Source organism: Nilaparvata lugens, chromosome 1, assembly GCF_014356525.2.
Source record: "Nilaparvata lugens isolate BPH chromosome 1, ASM1435652v1, whole genome shotgun sequence".
NCBI classification, from domain to species: Eukaryota; Metazoa; Arthropoda; class Insecta; order Hemiptera; family Delphacidae; genus Nilaparvata; species Nilaparvata lugens.
Genome location: NC_052504.1, coordinates 82,517,828 through 82,545,357, shown reverse-complemented (window position 1 = coordinate 82,545,357; position 27,530 = coordinate 82,517,828). Strand labels below are relative to the sequence as shown.

The window sequence follows — 27,530 nt, the reverse complement described above, 5'->3', positions numbered from 1 at the left end:
CAAAAAGGCATCACAACCAGAGATTCAATGTTTGATTTTTCTGTATTATTTTTGTTCTTTCAACAGTAGAGAGTATAATATTTATGTATGCATCTTAGTTTAAGTGCAGTAGCATATACTTATATTTTTTTGTAAACCTTTTTTGTATTTTGTTTTTGGCAAATAAATTCATTCATTCATAAGTTAAATTATATGAAAAGGGACACATTATAGAAATATAACCACAGATACCTGTGGGGGAATAGGAGTTCCACACCTAGGAGTAAGAAATATCAAAATTGTAGGCTAGGATGACGATTTCGAGAATTTATTGAAAGTTGATGAATTGAAGTAAATAATGATGGAAGACAGGATAAATGTATAGAATATTTCTCAAAGATAGAATATTATCTATTAACAAGGAGTTTCTCTTACAATAGATTGCTAAAAACTATTGATAATCTAAATAATATTAATATAATGAATCTGTAGTGCATTATAACTGTTTGTGATACAATACAAAATTGATATTCAAAAGGATAGAACTCTCAACAGTCCATAAAATAAAATCAATTAGTCCCTCTCAAGTTGTATCACATATTATTCTCAATAAATAATATAATCTATAATATTACACACATTATCAATCACACATGCCAGGAGGCTTTTTGAGGTAATCAACACAACCATATGAACAACAATAACATCATAATATGGAGCATAGAAGTTCAAAGGGTTTTGCAAAGAAAATATTGACGTTTTGTTGTTGATGAGGTGGTAATTTAATGAAAATTTAATTGTCATGAAGATGAGATTATCAGAATTGATCTTTTCACATTTGAGGAGACAGCTCTACCAGCTGAGCTATACCAGACAACCTCTGACATTTTGTCCTGAATAAACTAGTACAAATAAATTAAATTTATTTATTTATGGAGACAACAGGTTACCCCTAATGTGTCTCCTACACAAATACAACAATACAAAATTATTATAAAATCAAAATACAAAGAGCAATGTAACTTACAATTGCAATATTGTTAAAATAAAAAACTATAGAAATACAAGAGAAGGAAAAAAATAGATGTATACAAGAAAATTATCATAAAACGGAATATAGAAATGAAAAGATTCTAAAATGAAAATAAAAATGTTACAAAAAATGAATAAAACTAACAAATGAATGTCAGAGGACTGATACCTGCCAATGAAGCAACAAAATGAGTAAGAAGTACGAGTACACAGTGCAATAGATACACACCTATATACAGCAATAAATAATCGACAACACGACTAAGCAAGGATATCTCACAATAGACTGTTTAATATTCTATAATATTTTCCACGAGATAAAGAAGAACATTTCTCGGATGATTAATAATATTAATTTGTCAACACAATCAATGAATGGATTATTAAATGATTTCAAATGAATCATATGAATGAATCAATTAAATTATTATTCTCATTAAAACTACTTCTCAGAGAAAAAAGAATGAATCTATAGTGAGGTCCACGTTATAATGACAGTAGTTGATCAACTTTGGTTTTGCTATCCTTGTGTATCATTCGACAAAGCCGGAGGTACTATTTTTTTCTAGGTCCACAACGATGACAATTATGTTTTTGACAGTGCAGAAATATAATTAATTAATGAAAATGAAAAAATCTTTATTAGGCGGAGTTAGGACTTTTAATGCAGAGAATCGGCATCGCTATTCTTCTATCTTTATCCACTGCCATTATAACATGGAACACACTATAGCATCGTTTCCACACATTTTCTAGACAATTATATCAATTGTTGTACTAGGGATTACATTGTCAATATTGCAGGTAGCTTACACTTTCCATCTACTTCACACTAATACTGAACTCAGTCATGGAAATAAATAAACATTGCAATGACTTTCAATTGAGAAAGATGATAGATAATTTGAGTCAGTGGGTGAGAATTTTGTAGTTTTCAAGTTCAAATAAACATGGCAACAGTGAAACAGTCAGCATCCAGAAAACATTTGTAATTTTCCAAACACTGCCAAGTGATTTAATAGAAATAGATTCATAACTGAACACATGACAATTACTCAATGCTCAAATTCAATGAGCTAACAATTGATTTTATAAATCAGATGAACCTTGATTCGTGTATGAATCTCCCAACAAGACAATCTTTCTGTGTTGTGAGATTGATTGGATAATTATCGATTTACTAGCACTCTACAACTTAACACTTTACATATGACAGTGAGTCTGATAATGACTATTCAGATTAAACATGATTCTACAAGAACACTATAAACTGGCGGACTTGGCTGACATATAACAGTTGTGAGGCTCATTGGTGTCTTGAAGACGAATTTACAATTGAAGAGGCATGAATATTCTTTACCTTTAATGAGAGTGGGAGAGCTCCTTGCAATACCAAGTTGTAAGGATAAAGCATTAGAAACTCACCAACTTGTTGCTTTGATTTCTGCAAATTTATATTTCTGGATAAGTTAATATAAGGAGAGAAGAGTAAATCTGGTAGATGGATAAATACATAGACTCAACTTGCATACAATTGTACTTCTACTCTCCTATTCAGTTGGAATTTACTCAATTAAGTTACAATAAATTATTAAGTGCACAAGAATCTGAAACCAATCACACAAATCTTGATCGACTGAGAAACAAAACAATGTCAATAAAACTACTAAGACTACTTATTCAATTACTTTTCAACTTTATGGGCTCTAATATTATATGACTTCAAAGTACATAAATCAGAACACTAAAAGTCACATAATTCATAATTCTAGTTTATCGAATCATAATTCTGGATTTACATTAATTTATAGTTTATTCATATACAGTGCTATTTTGTTTTGTCCCACTATGGGTCTTGTTATACTCAGTGGAAACTATCATATTCTATAAATGAATATCTCACAATTTTTTCTTCACCGGCTTTCCCCCAGTGTGTTTTCAGATGTGTTTCTTCAAATCATTTGAATGAGAACATTTATGGTCACAAAATTCGCAACTAAAAGGTCTTTCACGTGTATGTGATCTGATATGAACTTTCAAATTGGCTGAAGTAGCACATTTGTAGTCACAAAAGTTACAACTAAATGGTTTTTCATCTGTATGTTTGAAACTAATGTTTTTCCTCTTCCCCAGTGTGTGTTCTAATGTGCCTCTTCAAATTGCCTAAAGTAGCACATTTATAGTCACAAAAGTTACAACTAAATGGTTTTTCATCTGTATGTGTTCGGAGATGTAATTTCAAACGTGATTTCTGACTACATTTATAGTCACAAAATTCGCAACTGAATGGTTTTACACCTGTATGTGTTCTGATATGAACTTTCAAATAGTCTGAAGTAGCACATTTGTAGTCACAAAAGTTACAACTAAATGGTTTTTCATCTGTATGTGATCTTATATGTACTTTTAAATTGCCTGAAGTAGCACATTATAGTCACAAAAGTTACAACTAAATGGTTTTTCATGTGTATGTGATCTTATATGTACTTTTAAATTGCCTGAAGTAGCACATTTATAGTCACAAAAGTTACAACTAAATGGTTTTTCATCTGTATGTGATCTTTTATGTACTTTTAAATTGCCTGAAGTAGCACATTTATAGTCACAAAAGTTACAACTAAATGGTTTTTCATCTGTATGTGTTCTGATATGTAATTTCAAATTAGATTTCTGACTACATTTATAGTCACAAAATTTGCAACTGAATGGTTTTACACCTGTATGTGATCTGATATGTACTTTCAAATTACCTGAAGTAGCACATTTGTAGTCACAGAAGTTACAACTGAATGGTGTTTCCCCAGTGTGTGTTCTAATGTGTCTCTTCAACTCATAAGTCCATGGACTTTTATAGCTGCAGTCGGCACAGCTGTAGAGCTTGGTCTCTTTGTCAGCCACAGTTGGCTCAGTGCACTTTTCCACTGGAGAGATTAAATGTGCATCCAGTCCACCCACTTCTGTTGCATTGGCAGTGCCGTTGATAGAAGGCCACATCTCTGCTTCACTCTTCACTGCGCCAAAGTCAACTTCTTCTGAAATGTAATCTTGGGAATCTACAAAAATAAACATAAAACATTACTTGAGAAAATTCTAACAATTCTTGAACAGATGGAAAATACATTTGAATAATTGCAATATCTCAGTAATTTCCATCTGTAGACTGGATGGCCGCTATGGCTTCATATAAAATGAGCGCTGCTATCCAGAGATTGTCAGTTTTGTTTAAGGGTAAGCATTCCTGACCGGCAATTTGGAGGTACTGGGTTTGATTTCCGGGCTGACAAATAATTTTTGAATAGTAGCGCTCATCGAATTTCAATCTACCTGTTTACCCTGTTGTCAATATTTGCGGTAGCAGAAGTCTTCGCAGTGAATTACAGCATTTAATTTTGATTTTTGTTCAATAATTATTATTCTTGAACAGTATCTCTCAGCTTAATTTGAAAGCTTATTTGATTCAAGTATGTGTTGTCAAATACATTTATTTGATATGACTAACAAGACACAGTTATATCTTACCTTCTTCTTTGATGAATATTAGATTGTAGCCAGGGATTAAATAATGTTGTTGGCTGAAGTCATTATCGGTTGGAGCGAATTCAGTGCTGCACTCTGGCGCTGGTTCTTGGCTGCTATTTACAGCAACTGTCGCCATCTGCAAATATATTCACATCACAACACAGCTCATACACAAGCAGTGGTACTATGATCAAATGAGAGCAGAGTTTGGGAACAAGCATTTGATTGCTAAGTCATCATACAAAATAATTATTTTTCTGATCACATAATGTAAATTTTTCCTAATACTACATCATTACACTCCCCATTACATACACTCTTCCTAATGTGACATAAGAAATAAGATATTGACAGATTTGTAGAAACTTATTAATCTGACTGCTAATTGTCAAGTGGTTGAAATAGATTGAACAAGTAATTCAAATATGAATGGTGAATAGTATTATTTGAGAAATACAGGAGTAGTTATAAAATTGGAACTAAACATGTTTATCATGCATGTCCTGGCGTTTTAAAATAGAATTGCAATAGAACAGTGCTTGTTAATAGGATGAATTTGTCAATTGATTCGAATCCTGTATTGTTGTCCTGCTTAATGTCAACACTTTCACGAAAAATGCTACTTTTCTCTCTACTATACGACCACATGTACCATCCAATACACCCTGCAATCATCATATCACTTCAAATATCGGGGCACCGAGCTCGTAATTTATTTATTGATAAACAGAACACAATTCTTTAAAATGATTGGGGAAGGACTAACAGGCACAGCCCAAAACTGTTTCTTCCCCGAATTTTGATTTATACACTATAAATGGTCCAAAAAGTAGTTATGTTCCATACACTTCAATCAATTTTAGTCCAAATATTTGAAAACAGAAGAGTTCTAATTTAGATTGTTTACAAACCAAATTTAATAACAAAAAAATCTGGTGTGGCGCACTCACACAACTTTCCTTGCCGTTATAAAAATTTATCACCTGACGCAAGTGTGCACGCGCATTCCAATCTTCTATTCAAAGATCTGCCAGCTGGTGACAGGACAATAACGCTGGAGACACACGTAGTCTGCTATCTCTTCATAGTGAATGATTTAATAAAATCAACAGTTTCCAACAGTTTGCTTTATTGGATAAACAAATTTTCTAGAATTTCGAGCTTATATCCAATTTTAGGTGAAAATGTCACTGTTATTTATTAATTAATTAATTACTGTTAGTAATTAATTGTAGAGATTTTTATACTCAATCTTTTTCACTTAAATTTTTTTGTTTAAATTGTATCTGAAGCCTGATAATCGGGAATCTAAAATCACACTTCGCATTGATGTGGCGGAGCTCCTGATATTTTTACAGATATTAGACTTGTGGCAGTTGATAGAGCTTATCAATGACTATTTTAGGTATGAATTTGATCAAAATTGTTGGAGCCGTTTTCGAGAAAATCGCGAAAAACTCTGTTTTTGACAACATTTTCGCCATTTCAGCCGCCATCTTGAATTGGATTTGTTCGAAATTGTTTGTGTAGGATCCTTATAGGGGAAGGACCTTAAGTTCCAAATTTCAAGTCATTCCGTAAACCACTTTTTTGTACTCAGGGGACCTTGAAACGTATAGAAATTTAGAAATTCGGGTACCTTATTTTTTTTCGGAAAGTAATACTTTCCTTACCAATGGTAATAGGGCAAGGAAAGTAATAACACTCACTAATCACTTAAAACTGTCAAATAATTATTAACTTTGAATATTATAATATAACATGTCATGTCAACAAATCAGATTATTTTGATCGAGTCTATTAAAATTTCTAGATTTCTTGCAAGATACGGTAAGCTGATTGATTACACAGCTGATCTCCCACACAGGCACACGCATCTTCTGTTATCGACAGACGACGAAATTATAATCTGTTTTTCCAAGGATGAATAATTGTTATCATTTTCATGTCCTTCATCGAGTTTTCCTAGGGATGAGACCTAGTGCAATCGAATTTTTATATCATAAAGCTACTATGTTCCAAATTTCGTGAGAATCGTTAGAGCTGTTTTCGAGATCCGGTCACATACATAAATATAATTATAATATACAACTAAACATATAAAACAGAAATTGATCGTTCAATAATATAGGATATTGATAGCCAATAGAAACATCAGGAATGATAACAATACCACTCATTGCTTTCTCAATAATACACTATCAGTTTAATATTAAAACTGCATTTTTACTATCTACTGATTTCATGTATTGTTGCTATATGTCACACTCGTCGATTACTTTTGTGTATTATGTATTGTCAGTGAAGCTTTATATGCAATCACAAACAATGACAAGAAATATATGAGACTTGAATTTTAAAAAACTTTTGAAGTGAATATGCACTTACTTTTGTAGTGACGATCGTTTCGACCTGTTGTTGGTCATCATCAGACTGTGGGAATTCACTCAGATAACAAGGCTATGAGTGGTAAGGGATGAAGGTGGTGGGATAGGTTGTGGTGGGGGTTGAGTTGGTGGATACTTAGTGAGGCGGTAATTTTGAACTGTGGAATATTTTGTCAAAGAGTGTGTGGGAAGAGAAATTTATTTGATCATTTAGGAGACTGTTGGGAAACTGTTTTGTGTGGTTGTAGATTTCGTATTGTTCCAATACATTGAGTTTTCTGCTTTTTTGTGAGATATGGAGGATTTCAAGATTGGTGGCGATGTCGGTGTATGTGTGGTCTGTTGATATAATATGGTCAGCAAAGTTTGAGTGGCTATGTGGTTTATTAATGGCTCTGATGTGCTCTTTGTCTGAAAGTCACGTCCAGTCTGTCCGATATACAGTTTACTACAATCATTACATTTCAATTTGTAGATGCCTGGTTGCTCAAATCTCTGTTTGTTTGGTAATTTTGAAGATGTTTTCTCAGTGAATTTGTTGTTTTAAAGGCAATTCTGTATTTGAGTTTCTTAAAAGATGATGCTACTTTCTGTGATTTTTTGTTGTAGTATGTGAGTGTGATGAATTTTTGGTCATTTTTCATATTATTTTTGGTTGATGATTTTGTTCTTATTTTGTGGAGTAGGTTGTCGACTAGAGTGGATGAGTATCCATTTTGTTGGGCAATGAATTTGATCGTGTTGAGCTCTTGATTGTAATCAAATTGTGTCATGGGGATATTCAATAGTCTGTTGATCATGTGGTGGAAAGCTGCAAGTTTATGTTGGGTTGGGTGGTTGGAGGTATTGTGAATTACTGTGTCAGTTGTGGTACGTTTCCTGAATATTTTAAATGTTCTGAAAGTATGGTTTTGTTTAAATATGGTGATGTCCAAGAAATTGATTGTACTATTGTTTTCCAGTTCTATGGTGAAGTGCAAGTTTGGGTGTATTTTGTTCAGTTTGGAGTGAAATATTTCAGTTTGTCTGGTGTTTCCTTTGTATAAAATGAAAATATCATCAACATATCTAAACCAGCTGATGATTCTGTCAAACTGATTGAGAATGTGTTTTTGTTCAATGTTGTGGATGAAGATCTCAGCTAAAATGCAAGAAATGGGGCTCCCCATGGGGAGACCGTTTGGCTGGAAATAATATTTGTTATTGTAACAGAAGTAATTCTGTGAGGTGACTAGGTTAGTGAGATTTACAATTTCATTGATATGTTCATGTGGTGTATTATTCTGTTCTAGCATTGTTTTAAGGAATTTTACAGTTTCGGGAATTGGTACATTGGTGTATAAATTTGAAATGTCTAGTGAAGCTATTGTGGAGTTTTGTGGTATTTGGATTTTCTGAAGTTTTGTGGTGAGATCAATGTTGTTTTTCACTGCAGTATGATTATGAAAAGTTATGTTGGTATCTAGTAATTTGGCTAGTTTGTGGGCAGGTACTGTTGTGTGATTGATCAGTGGTCTTATTGGTTCAACTTGTTTTTCATAGAATCTATAATTTCTTGATTGTAAGATAATATTTCTTTAAATTCTATATTATAATGTAGTTCTGAACTCAGTTTTAAATGAAGATGGTATGCTTTCTGGTTGAGGTTATCTTTCTGTTTGTACAAATGTTGAATGATGTTTTTAATGTACAGTTTCTGAGCTTGTTTTTTAGTTTTTTGAGCAGGGGAGTTTTGATTTTTTATACTGATTTTTGCATAGTTGGGAATAATGTTATTGTGTAAACAAAACTGGTTGAATGATATGGAAAGGGATGTTTTCATAACCTTGATATGAGTGTTCCTGTATGCATGGATTCATTTTCTCCTCTCGGCGTGATTACTCTGTTGTATAACCATACTTTTTCACTGTTAAAATTAAACTTGAATTTTAAAAAACTTTTGAAGTGAATATGCACTTACTTTTGTAGTGACGATCGTTTCGAACTGTGACCAACAACAGGTCGAAACGATCGTCACTACAAAAGTAAGTGCATATTCACTTCAAAAGTTTTTTAAAATTCAAGTTTAATTTTGACAGTGAAAAAGTATGGATATACAACAGAGGGAAATATATGAGGATAATAATTGGTTGTTATATACCTGAGTAGTAGTTGGGGCTTCCTTTGAGGTTATTGGCCCCTGTTTGATGTTATTTGTTGTCAATTGAAGTTCTGCAAATCCATCTTCTTGCTCCTCTCTCTTGATCTGTAGACAGAGGACAAGATTAGTCTTATCTGATAACTTGATTTACAGCTAGGGGAAGATTCAAAAATCACAAACAACTATTTTTGCTGAGCACTTACTGAAATACATTTGATGAATTTTTGGATAAGATATAGTGAGTTCAACCTGAACTATCAGCATCAATTGAATTGATATTCAATTCTTCTTATATTCTTTTCTCCATGGTATTACTGCATGATTTGGAGAATGCATAGCTTCTTCTATCACAAACAGATGGTGGGCTAATTAAATGCATTTGTTACCTACTTATATAGTACAATGATAGTTGAATCTCATATTTCTCTTAACATGGTTTTTGAATCTCATATTTCTCTTAACATGGTTTTTGAATCTCATATTTCTCTTCAAATGATTTTCGAATAAGCCTATCATATTTCTTTCCACATGATTTCATTTGAAAATCAAGTAAAGATAAAATTAGAAGAAAGGATAGCTTTTAATAAGCTACATGACAAACCAAGAAATATAACTATTTTTACAACTATCTTCCTCACGGAGTGAATAGGTACTTTGAGAATGCAAATACTTGCCTGATGAATAGCTGTATTGCTATGAAGAGGTTCATTCTTAATTTCAATGTCAATTTTTTCAAATGGACTCTCATGTTTCACAATTTCAATCTGAAACAGAGAGACAACGTTTTTACAACTAACTTATTAGAAAAATTGAGATATAACTTTGTAGATTTTAGCACATTTAATTTTAAAGAATGATAGGAGAATTTGATCAAGCAATGAGAGAGAAAATAAGAGTGGGGGAGAGAAAGAGTTGATTCTATTTGCTTATGATGCCGAATGGTCTTTTGCTTGTGCTTGGGTAATGGAAAGTGTGAGAGTGATTTGATGAGATGATGAAGCATGCATGCCTAACTGCGGGATTTGAACCCACGACCACTTGGCTCTAGCAGACTGAAGGGTGCAACGCCTTAGTCGTCTCAGCTATCCTGGCCGGCAACAAGCATAGTTGACGGATGAAGAATTGCTTGACAGGCATTCATGATAGGTTTGAACCATTTTAAAAATATTTATTACCTGTGAATAGATTATTGATTCGGATTTTGAGATGTCATCCACCCTCATGAGCTCAACTTTGGCGATCTTTCCACCTGAAATTAATGTTATGCAATCAATTGACAATTTTGTTATTGGGTAATGAATAATAATTTATATTAAAAGCTAATATTTCAAGTTTGTGTGTGTCTGATACACATTATACCGAGTGAGTCATGTTTATGGGAGCCCTTCAATAAGTTGGAGGCTATTGTTGATATAATACTGTAACTTTCAGGATAAGATATTGGTCAAATACTCTACTTTTTGACGGACAAATGAATTTCAACCCCACATCAGGGGGTGACTTATGTGTTGTAACTCGGATATTTTAGATGTAAAAAACCATTGTGTGGTACATCATTGTAAAGGCCTTTTTAAACCAAGAAAGATGGCATCGATAAAAATGTTCTATAATACTTGTATCCAAAATGGCGGCTGATTGAAGTTTTAGTTTTCAAGGAAATGAAGGGTTGTAACTCAAATATTTTAAATGTAAACAACCGTTGTGTGGTACATCATTGTGAAGGCCTTTTTAAAACGAGAAAGATGACATAAAAAAATGTTCTATAATACTTTTATCCAAAATGGCGGCTGATTAAACTTTTATCAATTATTCCTTTAAAAACTAAAGATTCAATTGTATTATGACACACAATGAACTCTCTTTCTTTCAATGAACAGCCTACCGTACATTCAATTCAAATTTGGGTTTCAAAACAACATTGAGTATATAAAAGAGTGTAGCCTATCACATGCATGAAATTGGTAAAATGCTGAGATTTAGATGAGATGCTGAAACTGAGATTTACTTTAAGCTAACAATATTTCTAGTATATAACATCAATGCATCTTCTAATTCAACTAACGCTGATTGATTTTAGTGCTCCTCATTATAGGACATCAAAGCTCATAATAGTATAGCACCTGAAACCGTAAATATCGAAAAGTGAAACAAAAAAAAACCACAGCCTCGATTTTAATCTTTAATAGCTCAAATTGTTCGTTAGGATGTGTAGAAAAAACGCTATAAGTTTTTAGGGCGGGGAAAATTGAATTTAACCCTTTAAGGGTTAAAAAGGGGGTAAAACTGGGTAAAATAAAAAAAGTTATAAAATTTCGAAAAAAATGCGAAAATAATTAATTAAAGGCCCAAATTTGTTTGAAATATTAAAAATTAGTTAAATACCAACGTGAGATACAAAATGAGCCCAACGTAAGGGTTAAAAAGGGCACATTTATGGGCAACATTTGGTAACTTTCATTATATTTCAATAAAATTTTTACTGTGTGCGTTTAAAAGGGCAGCGATTTAAAAAATGAATTGAAATGTTTGAAACTTATATATTCCATCATCCAAAACCCAAAGGGCAGCCCTTAAGGGCAAAATGTGTATGTAGCGTTAAATTATCATAAAAATTTATTTGAATGTTGTTTTAATGGGAAGCAACTTAAAGAATTAGAACAAAAATTTTATAAATTTAATTTTCCCTGCAATTTTATGGGTCAAAGGGCAACCCTTAAGTGCAAAAGTTCTAAATTGCATTCGATTTTCATGAAATTTTTTTTTTTTTAAAGGGTACCGATATAAAAAATAATTTGAAACAATAATTAATGAAACCAAAGTACACTTTATTAATAAATAAAATATTTTTACAATTTTTTTAAATTGTTTAAAAAGTTACATTATTTAAAATATTCAAACAGTATTATCGTCTCCCATAGTAGTTGCTTATTGAACACGTTCTATGATCGGCATCATAGCAGGGCGCCGAAGATAAAATACTTGTTTTTTTATAACGAAAGAGAAGTAAAAACAAAATTTTTATGTTGAAAATTTATTTATAAAAAAATTACTTGTCGTTAGTATTTTTGTTTTTCAATACAAGACTTCTCAGCTTAAAATTCATGGACAAAATTGGAGCAATTAAAATTTAATTTAGGGCTAAAAATGGCCATGTTATAAGATACGCGGGTCATACACGGGGAAAAAGAGTTTCGGAAAACTCGTGGAAATGGCGGCAAACATATGTGTAATTTTATTGTATACTGAATACATTTCCCACTCTTATTTTCTCTGGAAAACTGTAACATTCGTTGAAAAAATGCACGTTTCGAATTACATAAAATTGTCTGGATCAAAAAGTGTACTTAGCAAGTACATCAAAATTTGTGTGAGTATGTGAAATTATATGTTTAAGCACCTGCTATTTGGATTTTCAGTTCGGAAATTTCCCTCGCTTTCCACAGGCCATTTTCTTCCGGCCAAAAAAAAAATTTTTTTTTTTGGTCATAACTTTCCTTTGAAGAATGTTAGAGACCTCTAACTGGTCTCAAATTGAAGCAAATTTAAATATTTAAAAAAAAGGTCCTTACAATTTTTTTGTGTACAAATTGCCATTTCTGAGAAAAATGGGGGTAAAGAGTGAAAAATGAGAGTTGTCAGTGACAGCGCCATCTTTGATGAACTGTAACTATTTTCCCAATAGCCGCAAAAAAAGCTGATTTTTTTCCAGTTTCAATTAGCTTTCTTTTAAGCCATTAAACTTCATTTTCTGACGTGTACTTTTCAATTTATTAAGGGAAAACCGTGGATTTGAGGGGTGAAAATTCAAATTTTCAAACCGCTGTAACTCCAAGGGAAAGCATTTTCAGGAAAAGTCGTAAGGAAGTTTTTTTCTTCAAATAATACGATTCCGTTATTTTTTTTTATTTTCCGGTTATGGCTTACGGGGGGGGTTACCGCCCCACGGGGGGGAGAGTCCCCACCCCTTAAAATATATAGCGAATACTTAAAACATTTTAACTACAAAAAGTTTTAAATAAACCTAAGAAAATTTTATGCAAGGTCTAAAGCTTCAGGTGCTATACTATAAACCAAGATGTAATGTGTACTCACAGACTAGGTACTCCATATTTTGCAGCAGAGAAACCTGTAAACAGCAGAGAAAAGTCCTTTTTTAAGTTGTTCTGTAGGCCTACTTCAAGTTTCTTTGATAAGTAGAGTGAATTTTATCTCAAGTTTAAATTGATGGCCACCCTACCTTGAGTCAAATGTTTGGTTGCAATTGATTTGATATGCGACTCTTATGACAAAATCACACAAATTAGACAGCAGTCTTTAATCATAAATCAAAAAAATATAAGTTAACCAAGTGTGTTAACCAAGCAAATGCTACTAATCTCACATTGTATAACAAATTCTAGGCTACTATTATGACTAGCAAAGCTTTGAATATTTTGGAAACAATAGAGAGTTGCCTAGTGAGGTAATTAATTAAATCTCAAATATACAAGCAACATACAAGGTCTGAAAGTTTAGAATACTTGGTCTGTTAGGTGATGCATCTTATTTTTCCTCATAAGAGACAAATCATATTAACTTATTATAAACAAGCTAAAAATATGAAGCCGCACGAGTATATGTGATTAATTACGGCACAATTGTATCTCAGCTATTTATGAAGATATCGACTCAAATTTTTTTAAATGAAAAAGAAAGAAAAAATAGTTGTTGCTAGTTTAATTTCAACTCAAAAAAACGATTCTAAATAATATTAATGCCACTTCAAAAATTTCAGATGAACTAACCTTATTTTCAGTGTACGATGCTTGTAGTCTTGAATTAATTAATATTTTATGCACTCGCAAATAATATAGCATATACTATTGTTATCCTTCATGCAATATTAAAAGATTCTACCAAATGAAAATTCATTTTTATTCAATTTCTTCATATATGTCAATGTTTCAAAAGGCCGGACGGGTAACGGCCATTTTTCCATAGACACTTCACAAACCACTCTCGGTCTCAGTCAGCACCGTATCGCGCATGCGTTAGTAACGGTTTTTACCGTTCCATTCAGTCAGTTCTTTGAATGTAACGTTCTTTGTGATGATAGCTACCGAGCACTGTAGCTGGAGCCAATCTTCGTTCTATTTTGATGATAATAATTTTATCCAATGATGATTTATCATAAAATTCAATATATTATTATTTTATTCAATAAAAGGAGGAGTACTTTTAAATAATATAATTAATGCAATATAACGATTGTTATTTAACTGATGTTAAAAACACTATAACTTAGTCAGCATATTGTCATTTCAAAGCAAAAACCTAACAACTTAACCGGTGTGAGTGCACGTCCAGTGTCAACATACCTATTATCAAATTTCTGGTTTTGATCGATTTAGTATGTTATTTTGAGCACAAAATCACACAGATTAAACGGCGCTCACGATTGTTTTTTAAATAAACGAAGTTCAAAGTAGCACAATTTTACATGCATTTAACCTATGAGTAGCAGCCATTTTGATAATTGAAATCATCAAATTATGATATTCCTAATCTGAGTTTTTCCTAACCCAAAGCTTTTCCTAACCTAAGCTTTCCTAACATAAAGCTTTTCCTAACCTAAAGCTTTTCCTAACCTACAGCTTTTTCTAACCTACAGCTTTTCCTAACCTTAGCTACTTATGGTTGCTACTTATAGGTTAAGTTCTGCTACTTTGAACTTAGTTTATTTTGGAAACAATAGTGAGCGCCGTTTAATTTTTGTGATTTTGTGCTCAAAATAACATACTAAATCGATCCCAACCAAAAATTTGATGACAGGTGTGTTGGCACTGGACGTGCACTTTAGCCCCCTTAACCTACTCTTTTACATTTAAAACATTAAACATAACTCTTGGTAAAAACCCCCTAATCCCTTCCAGCATATTGCAATTTTAAAAGCAAAATCCTAACCCAGTAACCTATCTTTTTACCTTTGAAATATCAAAAAGCATAATTCTACCTGGACCCTAGCCCCTTTCAGCATATTGCAATTTCAAAGCAACCTAACCTAGCCTCATGAAACATTATTATATATAACTTAAAAAAACCTAACCCCTAACCCTTTCACATTTAATACTTTGGATTTCAAAGCAAAATGCTAACCCCCTAGCCTATTCTTTCACCTTTGAAACATCAAAAACACAATTTTACCTGGACCCTAGCCCCTTCTATATAGTCACGTGATGGAACAATTTACAATTGGAACTGGAACAATTTACTGTACACAGAACCTACACAATATATAAAAATTGAAAATAAAATGAGCATTACCCGCGAAATTCAAAATCACCTTACTTTTTGAACACATCTTGTATTGTTGAAATTATTAGGCTATTGGTTTTGTCAGATAGGATTGGTGGGAGGTAGGATTTCAAGCTTAGAATGGAAAGATAAGCTGGATCAATTTCACTTTGTGATTTTCTACAAACGATTGTTTTTGAAAGCTTCCCTAGAGACTCTCATCAGAATATAGGAATTTCCAAAATTTATAATACATACAGTCACTCAAAAGAAGAGGAATTCACTCTCTACACACAAAACTCTTCCATTGTATAGAATGATCCAACCAGCTTTGAAGCTTTTCAACTCAAAAACTTCAACATCTTCAAAAATATTCAAATGGGAGGAAGCTTACTAATATATTAATGGCTCATGTGTCTGTTTTTTTTTTCAAAAAAAAACAACTCGTTCTGACCCTTCCTGTTCCTAGTCCTAGTGTGATGCAAACCCATTCAAATGGTTTAGCAGAGACATCATTCTCAACTGATCTGCTGAGCAATTACCTACTTATAGCAATAACAGCAAAGAGTTAAAAACGAATTTGAGTCAACTTCATTCCTAGTACATACCAAAAATTGTACATTATTGTTCAATATTGAATAAGTTAATGATGAAAAAACTAAGTCAAAAAGGCATCACAACCAGAGATTCAATGTTTGATTTTTCTGTATTATTTTTGTTCTTTCAACAGTAGAGAGTATAATATTTATGTATGCATCTTAGTTTAAGTGCAGTAGCATATACTTATATATTTTTTTAAACCTTTTTTGTATTTTGTTTTTGGCAAATAAATTCATTCATTCATAAGTTAAATTATATGAAAAGGGACACATTATAGAAATATAACCACAGATACCTGTGGGGGAATAGGAGTTCCATACCTAGGAGTAAGAAATATCAAAATTGTAGGCTAGGATGACGATTTCGAGAATTTATTGAAAGTTGATGAATTGAAGTAAATAATGATGGAAGACAGGATAAATGTATAGAATATTCCTCAAAGATAGAATATTATCTATTAACAAGGAGTTTCTCTTACAATAGATTGCTAAAAACTATTGATAATCTAAATAATATTAATATAATGAATCTCTAGTGAATTATAACTGTTTGTGATACAATGCAAAATTGATATTCAAAAGGATAGAACTCTCAACAGTCCATAAAATAAAATCAATTAGTCCCTCTCAAGTTGACATATTATTCTCAATAAATAATATAATCTATAATATTACACACATTATCAATCACACATGCCAGGAGGCTTTTTGAGGTAATCAACACAACCATATGAACAACAATAACATCATAATATGGAGCATAGAAGTTCAAAGGGTTTTGCAAAGAAAATATTGACGTTTTGTTGTTGATGAGGTGGTAATTTAATGAAAATTTAATTGTAATGAAGATGAGATTATCACAATTGATCTTTTCACATTTGAGGAGACAGCTCTACCAGCTGAGCTATACCAGACAACCTCTGACATTTTGTCCTGAATAAACTAGTACAAATAAATTAAATTTATTTATTTATTTATGGAGACAACAGGTTACCCCTAATGTGTCTCCTACACAAATACAACAATACAAAATTATTATAAAATCAAAATACAAAGAGCAATGTAACTTACAATTGCAATATTGTTAAAATAAAAAAGTATAGAAATACAAGAGAAGGAAAAAAATAGATGTATACAAGAAAATTATCATAAAACGGAATATAGAAATGAAAAAATTCTAAAATGAAAATAAAAATGTTACAAAAAATGAATAAAACAAATAAACAAAAATAAAAATGAATAAACAAATGAATGTCAGAGGACTGATACCTACCTGCCAATGAAGCAACAAAATCAGTAAGAAGTACGAGTACACAGTGCAATAGATACACAACTATATACAGCAATAAATAATCGACAACACGACTAAGCAAGGATATCTCACAATAGACTGTTTAATATTCTATAATATTTTCCACAAGATGAAGAAGAACATTTCTCGGATGATTAATAATATTAATTTGTCAACACAATCAATGAATGGATTATTAAATGATTTCAAATGAATCATATGAATGAATCAATTAAATTATTATTCTCATTAAAACTACTTCTCAGAGAAAAAAGAATGAATCTATAGTGAGGTCCACGTTATAATGACAGTAGTTGATCAACTTTGGTTTTGCTATCCTTGTGTATCATTCGACAAAGCCGGAGGTACTATTTTTTTCTAGGTCCACAACGATGACAATTATGTTTTTGACAGTGTAGAAATATAATTAATTAATGAAAATGAAAAAAATCTTTATTAGGTGGAGTTAGGACTTTTAATGCAGAGAATCGGCATCGCTATTCTTCTATCTTTATCCACTGCCATTATAACATGGAACACACTATAGCATCGTTTCCACACATTTTCTAGACAATTATATCAATTGTTGTACTAGGGATTACATTGTCAATATTGCAGGTAGCTTACACTTTCCATCTACTTCACACTAATACTGAACTCAGTCATGGAAATAAATAAACATTGCAATGAAAATTGTATAGCAATGACTTTCAATTGAGAAAGATGATAGATAATTTGAGTCAGTGGGTGAGAATTTTGTAGTTTTCAAGTTCAAATAAACATGGCAACAGTGAAACAGTCAGCATCCAGAAAACATTTGTAATTTTCCAAACACTGTCAAGTGATTTAATAGAAATAGATTCATAACTGAACACATGACAATTACTCAATGCTCAAATTCAATGAGCTAACAATTGATTTTATAAATCAGATGAACCTTGATTCGTGTATGAATCTCCCAACAAGACAATCTTTCTGTGTTGTGAGATTGATTGGATAATTATCGATTTACTAGCACTCTACAACTAAACACTTTACATAATTATGACAGTGAGTCTGATAATGACTATTCAGATTAAACATGATTCCACAAGAACACTATAAACTGGCGGACTTAGCTGACATATAACAGTTGTGAGGCTCATTGGTGTCTTGAAGAATATTAGGTAGCCTACCGTATGTTCTCCCATAGAAAACAAATACTACATTTACTTACAATTTTCTAAGCGAAACGAAAGTTTTTAATTCCAAATTTCAATTCAAGAAGAATATCTCAAAGTATTTGACAAATAGAACTTATTACTCGGTTCGCGAGTTTTTAGATGAATGACTTTTGATGATTTTAATTTTTTTACCGCTTTCCTCCCTTCGATCCAACTCCAACCTATCTACACACAAGGCTTGATTGGATTCAAATAAAAAATGTAGCTTTATAATAGTTACTAAACTTATTTAGTGTCTTATTATGTGATTCAAATGATTTAGTGTCTAATTTGTGATTCATATAATTGAATTATGTAGAATTATTGTGACAATGCAGAAATTCTTTACATGTTGTAAATCATATTGTAAACGAATGAAATTGCAAATAAATAATTTGAATTTGGAAAAATATTATGTGTAGATTGCTTTGAATTTTACGATTTTACAATTGAAGAGGCATGAATATTCTTTTCCTTTAATGAGAGTGAGAGAGCTCCTTGCAAGACCAAGTTTTAAGGATGAAGCATTAGAAACTCACCAACTTGTTGCTTTGATTTCTGCAAATTTATATTTCTGGATAAGTTAATATAAGGAGAAAAGTAAATCTGGTAGATGGTTAAATACATAGACTCAACTTGCATACAATTGTACTTTTGCTCTCCTATTCAGTTGGAATTTACTCAATTAAGTTACAATAAATTATTAAGTGCACAAGAATCTGAAACCAATCACACAAATCTTGATCGACTGAGAAACAAAACAATGTCAATAAAACTACTAAGACTACTTATTCAATTACTTTTCAACTGTATGGGCTCTAATATTATGTGCCTTCAAAGTACATAAATCAGCACACTAAAAGTCACATAATTCATAATTCTAGTTTATCAAATCATAATTCTAGATTAATTTATAGTTTATTCATTCATGTACAGTGCTACTTTGTTTTTTCCCACTATGGGTCTTGTTATACTCAGTGGAAACTATCATATTGTATAAATAAATATCACCCCAGTGTGTTGTCAGATGTGTTTCTTCAAATCATTTGAATGAGAACATTTATGGTCACAAAATTCGCAACTAAAAGGTCTTTCATCAGTATGTGATCTGATATGTACTTTCAATTGGCTTAAAGTAGCACATTTGAAGAAAGGTCACATTTGACAAAAGTCACAACTGAATGGTTATTCACCAGTGTGTCTTCTGATATGTTTCTTCAAAGCACTTGAAAAAGCACATTTGTAGTCACAAAACTTACAACTGAATGGTTCTCACCTGTATGTGTTCTGAGATGTAATTTCAACTAGATTTCTCACTACTTTTATAGTCACAAAATTCGCAACTGAATGGTTTTACACCAGTATGTGTTCTGATGTGTTTCTTCAAATCACTTGATTGAGCACATTTGTAGTTACAAAAGTTACAACTAAATGGTTTTTCATCTGTATGTGTTCTGATATGAAATTTCAAATTAGATTTCCGACTACATTTAAAGTCACAAAATTCGCAACTGAATGGTTTTTCATCTGTATGTGACCTGAGATGTAATTTCAAGTAAGATTTCTGACTACATTTATAGTCACAAAATTCGCAACTGAATGGTTTTACACCAGTATGTGTTCTGATGTGTTTCTTCAAAACACTTGATTGAGCACATTTGTAGTTACAAAAGTTACAACTAAATGGTTTTTTACCTGTATGTGTTCTGATATGTATGTTCATATAGCCTGAAGTGGCACATTTAAAATCACAAAATTTGCAACTAAAAGGTTTTTCACCAGTGTGTGTTCTGATGTGGCTCTTCAAATTACCTAAAGTAGCACATTTATAGTCACAGAAGTTACAACTGAATGGTTTTTCCCCAGTGTGTGTTCTAATGTGTCTCTTCAAATCATAAATCCATGGACTTTTATAGCTGCAGTCGGCACAGCTGTAGAGCTTGGTCTCTTTGCCAGCTACTGTTAGCTCAGTGCACTTTTCCACTGGAGAGATTAAATGTGCATCCAGTCCACCCACTTCTGTTGCATTGGCAGTGCCGCTGATAGGAGGCCACATTTCTGCTTCACTCTTCACTGCGCCAAAGTCAACTTCTTCTGAAATGTCTTCTCCATCTTGGGAATCTTCAAAAATAAACATAAAACATTACTTGAGAAAAAACAACAAACTATTCTTGAACAGATGGAAAATACATTTGAATAATTGCAATATCTCAGTAATTTCCATCTGTAGACTGGATGGCCGCTATGGCTTTGTATAAAATGAGCGCTGCTATCCAGAGATTGTCAGTTTGGGTTAAGGGTAAGCATTCCTGACCGGCAATTTGGAGGTACTTGGTTCGATTTCCGGGCTGACTAATAATTTTTGAATAGTAGCGCTCATCGAATTTCCATCTACCTGTTTATCCTGTCAATATTTGCAGAAGCAGAAGTCTTCGGGGTGAATTACAGCATTTAATTTCGATTTTTGTTTGATAATAATTATTCTTGAACAGTATCTCTCAGCTTAATTTGAAAGCTTATTTGATTCAAGTATGTGTCGTCAAATACATTTATTTGATATGACTAACAAGACACAGTTATTTCTTACCTTCTTCTTTGATGAATATTAGATTGTAGCCAGGGATTAAATAATGTTGTTGGCTGAAGTCATTATCGGTTGGAGCGAATGCAGTGCTGCACTCTGGCGCTGGTTCTTGGCTGCTATCTACGGCAACTGTCGCCATCTGCAAATATATTCACATCACAACACTGCTCATACACAGACAGTGGTACTATGATCGAATAGAAGTAGAGTTTGGGAACAAGCATTTGATTGCTAAGTCAACGTAAAACCTCAGGAATTTATAGCTCTGGTAATATGTTGATCGAGTAGATTGGAATAATAATTTTTCTCATCACATAATGTAAATTTTTCCTAATACTACATCATTACACTCCCCATTACAAACACTTTTCCTAATGTGACATAAGAAATAAGATATTGACAGATTTGTAGAATCTTATTAATCTGACTGCTAATTGTCAAGTGGTTGAAATAGATTGAACAAGTGATTCAAATATGAATGGTGAATAGCATTATTTGAGAAATACAGGAGTAGTTGTGAAATTGAAACTATGGGTGGCTACTTACGACAGGACATGCATGATGAACATGTGTGTACAAACATTTCGTCATGCATTGTTGTCGCAACAGCAAAAGGCTTTGAAAAAATTGAGGTTGGCTTTTGTATCTTTGATTTTTGTGGTTTATTTTTTCTTCACTTCTCCTTTTTATCCACTATTCGAGGTTTAATTATTTTTTATCTAAATATTTTTTATCTACATAATTTGTGATTCAGTGGTTTATTTTATGTTATTGGTTGTTTATATTTCATATTAGAGGCCTGTTTCTGATCACAAAACATGCAAGATGGATATGTGTGTACACACATGTTTATCATGCATGTGCTGACGTTTTAAAATAGAATTGCAATAGAACAGGGCTCGTTAATAGAATGAATTTGTCAATTGATTCATTATTGATTCGAATTCTGTATTGTTGTCCTGCTTAATGTCAACACTTTCACAAAATGCCACTTCTCTCTCTCCAGCAGACGACCACATTCACCATCCAATTCACCCTGCAATCATTATATCACATCAATATTGATAGCCAATAGAAACATCATGAATGATTACTCATTGCTATCTCAATAATACACTATTAGTTCGATATTAAAACTGCATTTTTACCAACTACTGATTTAATCTATTGTTGTTATCTTACACTTTTTGATTACTTTTGTGTATTATGTATTGTCAGTGGAGCTTTAGATGCAATCAGAAACAATGATAAGAAATATATGATTATAATTGATTGTTATATACCTGAGCAGTAGTTGGGGCTTCCTCTGAGGTTATTAGCTCCTGTTTTATGTTATTTGTTGTCAATTGAAGTTCTGCAAATCCACCTTCCTGCTTCTCTCTCTTGACCTGAAGACAGAGGACAAGATTGGTCTTATCTGATAACTTGATTTACAGCTAGGAAAAGATTCTAAAACCACAAACAACTATTTTTGCTGAGCACTTACTGAAATACTTTTGGTAAATTTTTGGATAAGATATAGTGAGTTTCAACCTGGACTATCAGCATCAATTGAATTGGAAGTGTTGATGTTAGCTGTAGAAATTACTACATTTTTGAAGTGAATATCACTTTCGATGACTCTTGTTAGAATATTACCATTGAGAAAAGATAGCATAAGAGGATATCTCATCGTATAAGACGTTTATGTTCCAAATTTCACTGTTAACTCAAGCCGATATTCCTAGTGGTTATTTTTTGTGAAGCTATGTGACACTGGTAGTCTCTTATACTGTGCCATTCTCACAGGCCCGGCCCCAGGGGTGGGCGGACCGGGCGGCCGCCCAGGGCGGCTGGTTTTTGGGGGCGGCAAATTTCAAGGAACGGAAAATTTTTAAATGCAAATAAATAATAAATTCATAATATTCAATGTGAATAGTAAAATTTTATAAGAAGCTTTTCCAAACTCAAGTTAATGAAGACATATATCTAAGATCAACAATGTCCCAGGAACGTCTGAGTGGTCTAGCGAACACAAAATAGCTCAGTCCCTAGATCTTGAAGAACTGGAGAAGGAATTTTTCTATGCAAAGGTCAGACGAGTTCTACTTAATTAAACAGGTGTGTTGAACAAACTCGTGTTGTAGCAATATTGTAGTTTCAATTACTTAGCAAGTTAAATAGGCCTAATACTCTCTTACAGTCTCTGATTTAGAACTACCGTCTTAATTATGTTTTCTTACATAAAAATAGTTTAATCAGATATTTTGTGTTACTGTTCTAGTCCAGTCAACGAAAGATTATAGAGTGAAAAGTTTGGAACACAATTTTCAACTCCACAGCTCTTTTAAGGATAGATAGTAAGAGGATTAACATATCATAAGTCCTCACCCCTACCCCATGTGCTAAAGAGGTGGGGGTGGTTTGAAAGTACCATTTTTTTCATTTTTCGCATATATCTCGGAAACTATGCATCTTATGAACATTTGTACTCTGTATAAAATTGAAGCTCTCAAAATTACCAACACGTTTTGTTCAGGTGTGTTGAGCAAACTTGTGTTGTAGCAATTGTAGTTTTAATTACTTAGCAAGTTAAATAGGCCTAATACTCTCTTGCAGTCTCTTGATTTAGAACTACCGTCTTAATAATGTTTTCTTATTGTGTACCTTTATTTGAGCATTCGTTGCCTGTACTTATTCCTCAATATTTATATTTGTCAAATATTTGTTTAAATGTCATTTTTAACTTGAACAGCTGATAACCTTCGGGCAAATTTCTAAGTAAACAATTATTATACGGGATACCTGGCGTTGGGGAGGGGGGGGCGTTTGCCGATTTCGCCCAGGGCGACAAGTCCCTAGAGCCGTGCCTGCATTCTTACATTCTCACAAGGCCAAAACAGTAATCGAATGAGCGTTAGCGAGTTATCACCTTTGACCTACTGCAATCCAAAGTTGTTTTCCATCTGTTTGTATGTGCTACAATAACTTCAGAATGAATTGATCAATCACCTTCAAATTTTGAACACATATTCTTCGATCCTTTTTACAGGTCAAGTTCGTTGGACAACAAATTGACTTACTCATTCGTCCTTTTTTCAGGATATAAAAATAACATTGAAAGTGCATGAGAAAAAAGTTGTTTTGATTTATCATTTAGCCTAGTCAGCGTGAGAATTCATTGTATGCAATTATAACAGTTTTTCCATTAATTCATTCTTAACATCAGAGGAGACTATTGGAACCAGTGAGCAAAATATCGCATTCCTGAAAATCATACAGTGATGTATAGCCATACTAAATAACACAATCATGTTCTGACATCCTGACATCAAATGCCTTGCTCAGATCAGCAAGGACCAGGTGTACAAAATCTCTCTCCTCAAAGGCTTTAACAATTTAATCAATCATTTCCGCGACAGCTGTAAACGTAGACCTGCCACTTCTGAAGCCATGTTGTACATCAAAGATTAGTTGATTTCTCTCAAAGTGAAACACAACAAAGCTGCTCCTTCATTGGGGCCTCAAACACCTTATCCAACACAGGAATGATTGATATAGGTCTATAGTAGTTCATAGACTCAGGGTCACCCTTTTTGAAGACAGGAATCGTGCGGGATAACTTCAGGACATCAGGAAAATAGTCATGACGCATACAGACATTAAGCACGAGAGACAGGGGAAGAGCAATTGCATCTGCAACACACTCAGCACACCAACTGTAACTCCACGGACGTCAGGACTGTGAGAGTTCTTGAAGCTGCTTATAACACAAACAACATCCGCAGACCTGACCTCCAGCCACCTTTCAAACTTCACTTGGTTGTTATTATAACCAGGAGCGTTGTATCCTACATCATTCATGGAAGCAACAAGCTTCTCCACCTCTCCAATAAAAAGCTGTTGAATTCATCTGGTGAAGCTTTACATTTAGGCCTTGAACAAACTTTGAAGATCCCATTTATGAGGTCCAAGGCAGCCTTACATAGGTTTCCTGCAGATTCAATTCTTGTCATATTGGTCGCCCTTTTTGCAGCATCAACCTCAGCTCGATAAATGCTCTTTGCTCTCAGCTACTGGTTGCAGAGATGAAGTCTGTCACCCTCATCATCGCTGAGCCCAATCCTCACATGGAGAGCAACAAGCAAGTTTCTGATTTGTGACAGCCTCGGTGTGTATCAGGATTTATCATTGAGAATCTTGTCAGACTTCCCATGATTCCGAGCAGATTTCCTAAAAGTTCAGGAAAATGGCTGTTGAACACACTCATAAAAGAGTCAAATAAAGCACCGAATGTGTTCTGTGGCTGATAACAGTACAGAACACTGCTCCAGTCAACACCATCAATAACAGCCTTGAAGAGAGGCAGTCGGTCTGCCCTGATGGTATGATATATGATAGGTCCAATATCAGACTGCCCAGCACCAGAATCACTAACCAGCTCCAGGCGCAAGTCCATTGCCACTGCATCATGGTCAGCAATAACTGGATCAACCACAGTTATTTCATACTCCCAGGTGTTAAAGGATGTTGCAATCGTGTCCAAGCAGGAGCTACCACGAGTTCACGGTTTGTGATAGATAGACCATGACGCTGGAGAAGATACTTGAAGACACAGTACTTTTCATCCTCAACTTGCAGATGTATGTCTCCTCATAAACTGCTCCCATTATCAGCTGCCCAACTCCAGCCCAGACACTTGTTACTTGCATTTGTCCTCCTGACAGTCTGGTGGCTGAGGAGCTGTCATTTTTCTTCTTTACGGTGGGTGATTTCTCCATGAGTATGTCGTGTATGTTGAAATGTATGCTCTTCAACATACTCTGATACTGCTTAGTAGGGTCGGGCTAATAGGTATTACTTCAGGCCCCTGGCAAATGCTGCCCCGTCATCTATGTCCTTCAGGTTATGTGGCAGTAAATTGAAAGAGTATGATCCTGCATATGTTGATGAGCAGCTGTATTTCTTCAGTCTATGTTGTGACAGGTCAAGATTTTTTTGTTTCAAAGGTTATAACAGTGCTTTTTGTGTCTTGTGGTAAGGCCTTTCTTCTTAACCAGATTTATTGTTGCGAGCAGGTACAATGGGACTACTGTGAGTAAGGTATTTTACTCTCCACAAATGAAGGTTTACAGTGCTCCATCATGTTTTTCTCCAATATCGTTCTCAAGGCTCACTTCTTCTCAGGACTTTGTCAAGGTGTGTTTGGGATGCTGATCCCAATACCGTACAGTCCGTACCTCAAATGTGGGGCAAAGAGTGAGTGGTATGCAATGAATGATGACAAGAACAGCAAGTTCTGTAATAAGGTGCATCATAGTTTCCTCATAAGAGACAATGCATATTATAAACATGCTGAACATTTCTGCTTTTATAGTTTGGGTTATTACATAAGGCTGAAAGGTTGGCCTCTGGTGGACTAGTGGTGGAAACCTACTGGTTGCCTAGTCGAGAGCCGAGACTATAGTGAGGTTCACGTTATAATGACAGTATTTGATAAACTTTGGTTTTGCTATCCTTGTCTATCATTCGACAAAGCCGGTGGTACTGTCCTTTTATAGGTCCACAACGATGCCAATTATGTTTTTTACAGTTTAGAAATATAATTAATTAATGCAGAGAATCAGCATCGCTATTCTTCTATCTTTATTCACTGCCATTATAACGTGGACCTTACTATAGTGACTTTTATATGAGCCTACATTACAAAATATAGATTTTACTACTTCACTAAACAAATAACATGAAAGTGACAAAGCACTCATCATGTTTCTATCCTATCCGGTTCGTGTTCATATTCTATTTGAATTTTGTATACTTACTGTAACTATAGTATAATAGTGGACATTAAAATATCAAATAGCCTATGGTTGAGGTTAAGTTTTAAAATGTTTATAGATGATTGTTTTAAAATGATGATGAGTTTTAAAATGTTTTAAGAATGATTTATAGTTATATTGTGTAAGCCTAAATTACTTACCGGAACACTCATAACTAATAATAGAATTAAACTGATTATCAAGAGATTTGTAAATATTTAAATTCTAATTTTTAATAAGAAATTCAGCCAGACACTAAAATTGACAAAACACTCGCTGTCTCAGACAGCACCGTATGTGACCGTATCGCGCATGTGTTAGCAACGGGTTTTTCCCGCTCCATTCAGTCAGTTCTTTGAATGTAACGTTCTTTGTGATGATGGTTACCGAGCACTGAAACTGGAACCAATCGTCATTCTATTTGATGAAGATATAATTATCCAATGATGATTTATCATTAAATTCAATATGATAATCAATATATTATCATTTTATTTAATAGAAGGAAGAGTATTTTTGAAAAATATAATTGATAAAATATAACAGTTGTTATTTAACTGATGTTAAAAAACACTATAACTAAATCAGCATATTGTCATTTCAAAACAAAAACCGAACCCCCAACCACCCCTTTTACATTCAAAACATCGATAAACATAACTATTTGTAAAAACCTTTAATCCCTTCCAGCATATTGCAATTTCAAAGCAAAATCCTTACCTATCT

At 33.3% G+C, this 27,530-nt stretch overlaps 1 protein-coding gene across 1 annotated transcript; it reads right to left on the bottom strand.

The window, feature by feature from the left end:
• Positions 1-737: 737 nt before the first annotated feature.
• LOC111058385 (gastrula zinc finger protein xFG20-1-like) lies at positions 738-27,098 on the bottom strand. Its single transcript, XM_039442649.1, has 12 exons — positions 26,966-27,098; positions 22,290-22,394; positions 21,010-21,145; positions 19,728-20,543; positions 18,396-18,403; positions 13,150-13,183; positions 10,233-10,306; positions 9,732-9,821; positions 9,058-9,162; positions 4,531-4,666; positions 3,483-4,064; positions 738-3,113 (listed from the first exon to the last, which is right to left on the bottom strand). The coding sequence occupies exons 1-12, from the start codon at positions 26,975-26,977 to the stop codon at positions 2,950-2,952; spliced, it is 2,262 nt and encodes a 753-aa protein (XP_039298583.1). The 5' UTR covers positions 26,978-27,098; the 3' UTR covers positions 738-2,949.
• Positions 27,099-27,530: the final 432 nt, after the last annotated feature.

Bases quoted from the DNA above. Each gene is read 5' to 3' on its own strand.
- LOC111058385 (XM_039442649.1), bottom strand. The intron at 21,146-22,289 runs GTATATAACAAT...ATATATTTGCAG, and splicing joins AAGCCCCAACTACTGCTCAG to ATGGCGACAGTTGCCGTAGA. The intron at 10,307-13,149 runs GTGAGTACACAT...CATTAATTTCAG, and splicing joins AAATATGGAGTACCTAGTCT to GTGGAAAGATCGCCAAAGTT.